We start from the raw sequence: 8,559 nt of genomic DNA, 5'->3' as shown, positions 1-8,559 counted from the left end.
ACACAAAATAAAACAATTTGTTTATTCAGACCATTGGTGATTGGTTCTTTGGACTGTTACTGACACGAACATACACATCATGGCCTTGAGGCTCTGAGGGAGGCAGCATGAGGGGATGGAAAGGAAGTGTGAGGTGAGGTGAGGGGAAGGGAAGGCAGAGTAGGGAGAGAGAGAGGGAAGGCAGCTTGAGGGGAGGGTCTGTCCGGACATAACTACCATCCAGACAAGTCCGGAGATAACCACCATCCTGATACGTCTAAAGAGAGAGAGAGTCGGAGAGAGAGAGTCAGACTGAGAGAGTCAGACTGAGAGAGTCAGACTGAGAGAGTCAGACTGAGAGAGTCAGAGTCAGAGTGAGAGTGAGAGTGAGAGAATGATAATGATATATCGGCAATTTTTCGGTAATCAGCTGTTTGGAGTCAGTGTGATCACTGACGACAGCACATACTGTGTACAACCAAAAAACCTTGAGTAGCTTTCACCCTTGTTTTGGGGCATTTCAATAAACACATTTTTAAAAACAATGTTGCATTACAGATGTTTCAAGGAAATGTGCGTAAACATTTTTCTGTCAATCAGCTTATAAACAGCTGCCAACTCTCGTGTGACAGGTGGAAAAAAAAATTGGCTCTTTAATTTAGAAAACATGTTTATATGGCAAACAACTCAGAAATTTGGTGTTATCAAATGTATTTTGCTTTAAAACTCATAAAGGTAAACCATATAACCTTTCTAAAGTACAACAGACACGTATAAAATAACCAATTGCTCTAGAAACAGTCACGAGGACCAAGGACAAAGGAGGATGCTGCTGATGATAAAAGTTAAAACCTCCACCACAGCGCCACTCATGATGCAGACATGCAACATAGGCCTGGGTGTAAGTTCGGTCCACACATCCACGAATCCCGCGCACTGCACACACGTAATCAAGCATGCAGGCACACATACAGAAACATCCATGAAGAGCCCCTGTAAAAATCCAAAGCTAACATTTATAGCACGTCCATGTGTGCTGTCTACATACCACTTCGTGCTTTGAGCAAACTGACCGGATGTGCCTAAGACCGATATCTACTGTAGGGTACTCGCCAAGTGGCTTAAGCACTCAAGCAAGTACTGCAACAAAACAGTTAATAAGGAATGGTGTTGCCAGGCAATGTCAGTTCAGTCATCCTACCCCACCCCTTCCCCTACCTCCTCCCACCCCAGCCCCTGAGGAACAAATCCATCAATATGGCTGAAAGAAGTAAGGTCAGGTCAGGTATGGGAGCATGCGCCGGAGCAGCGGGTCACTGCGTCCACTTACTGCCAGTACTCCAGGGGCCTCTGTCTGGCCATCCTCCAGGTAGATGCCTGACCCATCCCCATATCCTTCAGATGCTGATCAATCTGATGCAACCACGAGGCAAGTGGTTGGCCCATTGGCCTCCTCCACTCATGAGGCTCCCTCACTGAGAGAATCTGGTGAGCAGGATCAGCATCAGGAAAACGAAGCACATGTCCATAGAGCCACAGCTGACACTCATAGACTATGCAGGTAACAAAGCTCATTTGAGTCTTTCTCAGCAACCGCTCATTGGACATGGCATCCAACCAGTGTGAGCCAAGGATTCTCCAAAGAGACCTGGTACCAAAGGAGTTAAGTCTCTGTCTCAGATCCCTGGTCAGAGTCCAAGTCTCACATCCATAGAGCAAGACTGGAAGCACCAAGGACCTGAAGACTCGGACATTCGTCCTCCTGCACAGGTACCGGTGTAACAGTTTAACTACCCCCCCCCCCCCGGACAACTTCCCCATGACTCACACCATGACTATTACATGCCACTCTAAGGTAACTTCCATCTTCCCAAAGAATCAAGAGACGAACAACAAAAATAAATCTATTTTGGGCCATGGGGGGGGCAAGTTATCCAGGGAGGGGGGAGACTTATCCACGGACAAGTACCCCCCTGGGGGGGGAAGTTGTCCAGGGGGCGACTTATCCTGTTACACCGGCAGCACCACACACCTTGATCCACTGAATCCATGACTCCCCAGGCCTGACCCAGACATCTGTTGACCTCTGGCTCACAGCCAGCAGAGACATGAATATCACTGCCAAGGTAAGTGAGTCTCTCCGTGACCTCAACATTCTCGCCACAAACAGGTACAGACAGGATAGCAGCATCCAAGATGTCATTGAAAGCCTGGATCTTCGTTTTGACCCAGGAAACCCGTAATCCCAGTGGCTCCGACTCCTCATTCAACACCTCGAGGGCTCCCAAAAGGATATCTCGATTCTCCACAAAAATGACTGTATCATCTTCGAAATCAAGGTCAGAGGTCTTGACATTCCCAAGTGATGCACCACAGTTTAATCTCACCAACATCCTCCCCAGAATCCAGTCCAAACAAGTGCTGAAAAGTGTGGGGGCCAGTACACACCCCTTTCAAACTCGTCACAACTGGAAATAAGTCAGAGATGGTACCACCACATCTCACAGCACTCTCAGTACCAGAGTAGAGTTCAGACATCAGATCGATCAGTTTTGGTGGCACCCCACGAAGACCAAGAATCCTCCAGAGGACATCCCGATTCACTGAATCAAACGCTTTACAGAGATCAACATAGGCTGCAAGCAGCCCCTGCCGAAACTCTCGTCTGTGTTCAGTATTATTAGTATTATATTTATTCGTACTATTATACTATTATTATATTAGTGATACTATTATTAGTATTAGAATTAGAATTATTATGGCAAAACACGAATCCCCTATCCAGGTTCCTCCTGATGTCTCCATCTTTGCTCTTTACTTATTTGAGTTTCTTCTTGGTGTTCCGTTTCATTAGTATTAATTAATATGCAGTATGCTACGTTACAAGGTTATCATTGTTGTTCCCTTGTGACATTTTATGTATTTTTTACTTGTTTCATGATGTTTTCAAATCATACTTCATATATAAAGTCCATACAACCAACTCCAAAGTGATCAAGCTTAAAAAAAATGCAGATAAAATGTAAATAAGTTCGATTGACAGAGAAAATCAATTGATTCTCTGTTGCCTTAGTATTCAATCCATCCATCGGGGCCATACCCTGTGCAGAGCATCGGTGCTGCCGAAGCAGACTCCTTGGCTATCGGACACAATCCTGGACGGGTCACCACTCCGACACAGTATACCAGCATGCTGGCACTCATTTTTCCGATTGTGGAAAGATGACAGGCAGAGTTAACACCACCTGGTATTAATTCAACAGCCAAGTGGGGTTTGAGCTCAGGATCAGAGGATCCCAAGGCAACCACCCTAACCATTGAGACAACACCAGGCACATAAATATTCAATGTCTTTTCCTAATTAACCCTAAATAAATTCAGGAGCAAATTGTTTGTTTGAAAGGTTACAAAATAATTATAATAGGTTTCACCTGCATGCAATCAGTGGTTTCACTTCAAAATTTAGCTCCCCCACTTATCTAAGGAGTTTCAAGGTGGAACTCACTTGGTCAAGCATCAAGGTAAACATATGAAGAACAATGAGCTTTCCAAAGAAGTCAGATGTAAAGTAGTGGAGAAGCACCATTTAGGAAAGGGTTAAAAGAAGATGTCATCATCACTCATTACCCTTTTGAGTATGGTTAAATCCATCAATAAGAAGTGAAGACGTATCATACCACCGAGACTCTACCCAGATCAGGTCGCCCATCCAAACTCAGTAGCCGAGCAAGTGGGAAGATGGTTTGGGATGTCACTGTAAATCCAATAATGACTTTGAAAGATCTGCAAGGCTTAATGTCCGAGATGGGGGTGAGTGTTCATCAATCAATAATATCCTGTTCCCCACACAAAGCTGGACTCCATGGACAGGTGGCAAAAAAGTAGTCATTACTGAGAAAGACTCATCTAAAAGCTCATATTTATGTCTAGACAAGACAAGAATTGAACTTTCTGGTCTAAATTCAATGCGTTATGTCTGATGCAAGCCAAAATACTGCACATCATTCAGTCAACACCATCCCTACTATCAAGCATGGTGGTGGCAGTATCATGTTATGGGGCTGCTTTTCATTAGCAGAGACTGTCAAGCTTGTCAGGATAGAAGGGACAATGGACAGTACAAAGTACAGGAGAATCCTTGATGAAAACCTGGCTCGAGTCAGCCATGAATCTGAAACTGGGATGTAATTTCACCTTTCAGCATGACAATGACGCGAAGAACACAGCCAAAGCTACACTGGAGTGGCTGAGGAACAAAAATATAAATGTCCTTGAGTGGCCCAATCAGAACCCCGACCTAAATCCAATTGAAAATCAGTGGCATGACTTGAAGATTGCTGTCCATCAACTGTCCCCATGCAACTTAACTGGGCTTGAACAGTTTTGTTCAGAAGAATGGGCAAACATTGCCCAATCAAGGTGTGCAAAGTTGGTAGCGACCGATTCCAACAGACTCACAGCTGTAATTGCTGTCGAAGGTGCTTCCACCAAGTATTAACTCAGGGGGATGGACACTGATCCAACGAAGATATTCCAGTTTTGTATTTTTGATTAATTTTCTGAAATTTATAGAATTTGTTTTTCACTTGGACGTTGTGGTTTATGATGTGTAAATAAAAAGTTGAAAAAGTCTCATTTCATGCAATTTCATTCCAGGCTATAAGGCAAAATCAGGTGAAAATTTTTGAAAGGGGGTGTAAACTTTCTATAGGCACTGTATATGTATGTATGTATATATATATATATATATATATATATATATATATATATATATATATATATATATATATGTATATATATATATATATATAATTATATACTGCACTGCATATGAAAAATTATGCCATGACTTTGAATGGCAATGTGTTATATTTGTGTTGCTAATTTTTTTGCAATAAATGTAATTATTTCTTCCTATTTTTAGGAGGAAAAAATGAAACCTGAACTGTCATTTAAATTGCCCTTGTAATGCATTATATTATTTTTGTTCATAAAACTAATGAAATTTATTTCTGTTATCGTGGTGCAGTCTCAAACGAAGCCTCCATTACCTCTGCCTCTACCGACTACATGTCTACTGCTTCTAGAACTACCTCGCTATGATGTTGCTGTGGCAACTTCTCCTTCTTTGCTGTCTGTTGAACTGCTTAGCCGGTGAGCCTGTGGAAATCACTTTGAAAATTTCCTTTCCGCTCTAATGGAAGTTGAGTGCTGTGATTACAGAGAACCTCACTTCAATCCAGCCTAGGCATTGGCTCTCCTCAGTTCAGCGCATTAGCCTCTGGCTCCATTGGTGCTGCCAAAGTGGTTTCTTCACCACAAACGTCTTCCTATTTTTCACCCACACTCAGTCCCACAAGGTTTGAATGGTCGCTTTGTATACCTCAAAACTATTTTCAATGAGTAAAAATCCCATAATAAAAATTCAACTATTTGATCTGATAGATAATGGCTAAACTCGCTGTGACAGTTTTGAAGCAACATTTAATGCTCAATTTATCTGATTTTGCCCTTTCGAATCTCCATCTACCATAACTATATCACAGATGACCTGATGCATTTCTTAGTAATTCTTAGTAATCTTACTAAAACTAAGCAATTTCTTGTGGGTGTATACTGTATGTATATATATATATATATATATATATATATATATATATATATATATATATATATATATATATATATATATATATATATATATACATATATATATGTATGTTTGGCCCCATCTCTCAATGGTGAAGAATCACTTTATAAAATAAAATAATTATCGTATCCAGATCTGGATTCGGATCTTCACCAAAATCGAATCAAATCGTCTTGGTTACACACCAAACCTGTCCACTAAGTTTTATCCAAATCTGTCCACAACTTTTTGAGATATCGTGCTATGTATTTGTTTAGCCCGATCTCTCAATAGTGAAGAATCAGTTGAAAAATTCTAGTCATCGGATCCAGATCTGGATCTTCACCAAAATCTAAACAGTTCGTCCTTGCCAGACACCCAACCTGCCCACCAAATTTTATCCAGGTATGTCCAGAACGTTTTGAGATATCCTGTGCACAAACAAACAAATAAACAAACAAACAGACAGGCAGAGAGGGGTAAAAACATAACCTCCTTCACCTTCAGCGGCAGAGGTAAAAATCCCCAAAATCCCCCATCTCCTGCAAGGAAATTCTTTGCATGTACGGTCTGTGTGTGTAGGTCTGAAAATAACGGGGAAAACGGCTGGGCAAATCACCAAATTTTGCATACGCGTTGGGGGGAACTCAGGCTTGGGACACATAGGCACAACAAAAAATACCTGCGCTCTCCCCCTTGCAAGGAAATCCCCCTATATGTGTACGTGTACATCTGAAATTCATGTGGAAAAAACGACATGAGGCTGCTTGACAAAACGAGACTGAGAAGAAATTGACCTCAAAGAAGGAGATGGGCCATTTGGCCCCCAACATTGATGTGGTGTACTCCCCAGCTAATTTTTGCTCCAGCTTTAAACATCAATCTTCATGATGGTTTACTAAATTCTAAATAATCCGATCTTGTTTCGGTGATGCAACTTATGTTGATATTGTATATATGTATGTTTGTAAAAGGATTTCAAAGAGAATCCGAAACGGCTTGGCCGATCTCGACCAAATTTTCCATACGTACTCAGTATACCCAGAGTCTGGTCAAGGGCACAAAATAAGACCTCAACCCACCCCTACAAGCATTACTAGTACCCCTTAAAAATGAGTCCCACAACAAATTGTGTACATGAAACTTTAGTATATTTGAAATGTACGTGGAACACCAGACGTGCCTTTCCACAAATCGTGAACTAAACATGGCTCCATCCAGAGAAATCACCGGGGAATTCACTGAATTCGCTTCCTGCTTCATGGTGTATTCTCGATTCAAGGATGTAAAGTTAAAAAAAAACAAAAAAACAATTACATTATTACCATCGACAATAATTATTAGTTTTGGAAATTTGAATTCTGTTTCCCTTTCAGTCATACCGGTAATTGCAAAGTAATCTATGGATCGTATTAAGGCGTTTTACTTATCATTTCCCATAATCAATGGCAGATTCTCTATTGGCATATTTGCAAGTGTCTTGTTTGTGGTTTTCAGTTGTAATATGAAAAAACCCCCTCTTCATTAATAACTGCCTGGTGATAAAATGGAGAAAACAAATATTATTCAATAATGCTCAAATAATAATAAAGTCCATCGATAACTTTCATTCTTCTTTGTCATATTCGAGAATACTTCTTAGCTTGTACCACATGCTCAGTGGCTTTGTCTGTGGAGACCCTCACATAATGCTGAATCCTCTGGCTCCCATCCCTCACCCTTGACCTCAATAAATTGAGTTGCTCCCTTGCTCTGCCAATTGATCCAAGCGGCGTTTGAGAGAATGCATTGGACCATATTATTTCTCACACCCCTCTACTCAGCCATACATTTCCTATGTTATTTAGTTCGCTTCATGTGACATGCTACAATTTTCAGGTAATTTCATGCTCATTTTGAGTTAAATTGTTTTTCATTTCCCTACCAGCTATGACACAATGAAAGCCAATCTTGACCAATTGCTGTTTATTGCAAGGATATATAACAGTGTGTGGAACATTGAAATGTTTACAGTCCAATTTGGCACCCGCATTGTTTGAGCAATATTATATCAATTTATAGACCTGGCCTGTTAACATCAGTCAGAACAGCCGAGGTTAAGTCAACACGTTAAGACCACAAAGAGAAGGATTTCAAAGAGGGTTTCCCTATCCAGAGGATGTCTCAATTATTGTGAGTCAGCAGTGAATTCTAAAACTTGTACTGCTTGCTTTATGCTGCAGGCAGCACCAAGGACAAAGCTTTTAGTCTGTACAGAGGCTCTGGAGTCGGTGCATCCATTGATGTCTGCACAATTAATCAAACTCATTCAAGCAATCATAGCAAAGTAAAAAAAACACATTCAGCAAACTGCTGTACGTGTTCAAAATTTATAATTTTGAGTTTTAGTGAGTAATATCTAAGGTGAATAAATGCTTTTAATGTTACAGTCGAAATGAACAAAGGGCTTGTTTCGAGTCCAACATAAACCGATTTCCGATTTTTTTTTTTAATTCAACTTAAAGGCTTGGTTCGCTTTTACATCAGTCACAAGGCTTGAATTTACTGTGCTTTCATCTCTGAGAAATTCTGATTTATATACAGTTTATATACTGTTTATATTGTTGCGAATTCGCGCCCGCCGGCGTGCGATCGGCCGCGTAACTCGAATCGCGACCGCGTCGCCAACCGGACGGACAATTCAGTCGTGACCCTCCTGGGACTACCGCCAGAAACCAGTCACGGGTGGGGGTTTAACCCCACCACCACCCAGTCCGCAGTCCACCCGCGCGAAATAGGGTGAATCGCCGAATGTAGATATACCTAAGTACCCGTGCGGGTAATCTGCCGAGGGATGGGACCACGCCACAGGCCGACTCCGGACACGAACCGCTTAAGCGGTTCGTTCCGTATTACAGGGATAACCGAGCGGAGTTATCATCGGCCTTGACGGTGCCGATTAATTACCGGTT

At 41.6% G+C, this 8,559-nt stretch overlaps 1 protein-coding gene across 5 annotated transcripts in view; it reads left to right on the top strand.

Annotated features, from left to right (window-relative positions):
• The window catches only part of LOC147032524 (contactin-3-like), a 217,909-nt gene that overhangs the window by 73,851 nt on the left and 135,499 nt on the right, over positions 1-8,559 (top strand). For 4 of the 5 annotated variants that reach the window (XM_085870233.1, XM_085870237.1, XM_085870235.1 and 1 more), the window contains one exon: positions 5,009-5,133. In XM_085870233.1, coding sequence (XP_085726359.1) covers positions 5,079-5,133 — 55 coding nt within the window. In that variant the 5' untranslated portion in view covers positions 5,009-5,078. Of the gene's footprint in view, positions 1-5,004; positions 5,134-8,559 lie in introns of those variants that run through there. The other variant, XM_085870238.1, reaches the window with a different exon arrangement.

The sequence above is a fragment of the Eptatretus burgeri genome, chromosome 2 (assembly GCF_056783735.1).
Source record: "Eptatretus burgeri isolate ZD-2024b chromosome 2, Ebu_testis_v1, whole genome shotgun sequence".
Taxonomy (NCBI): Eukaryota; Metazoa; Chordata; class Myxini; order Myxiniformes; family Myxinidae; genus Eptatretus; species Eptatretus burgeri.
Note: the sequence above shows the minus strand (reverse complement) of the source record. Positions and strands in the feature narration are given on the sequence as shown.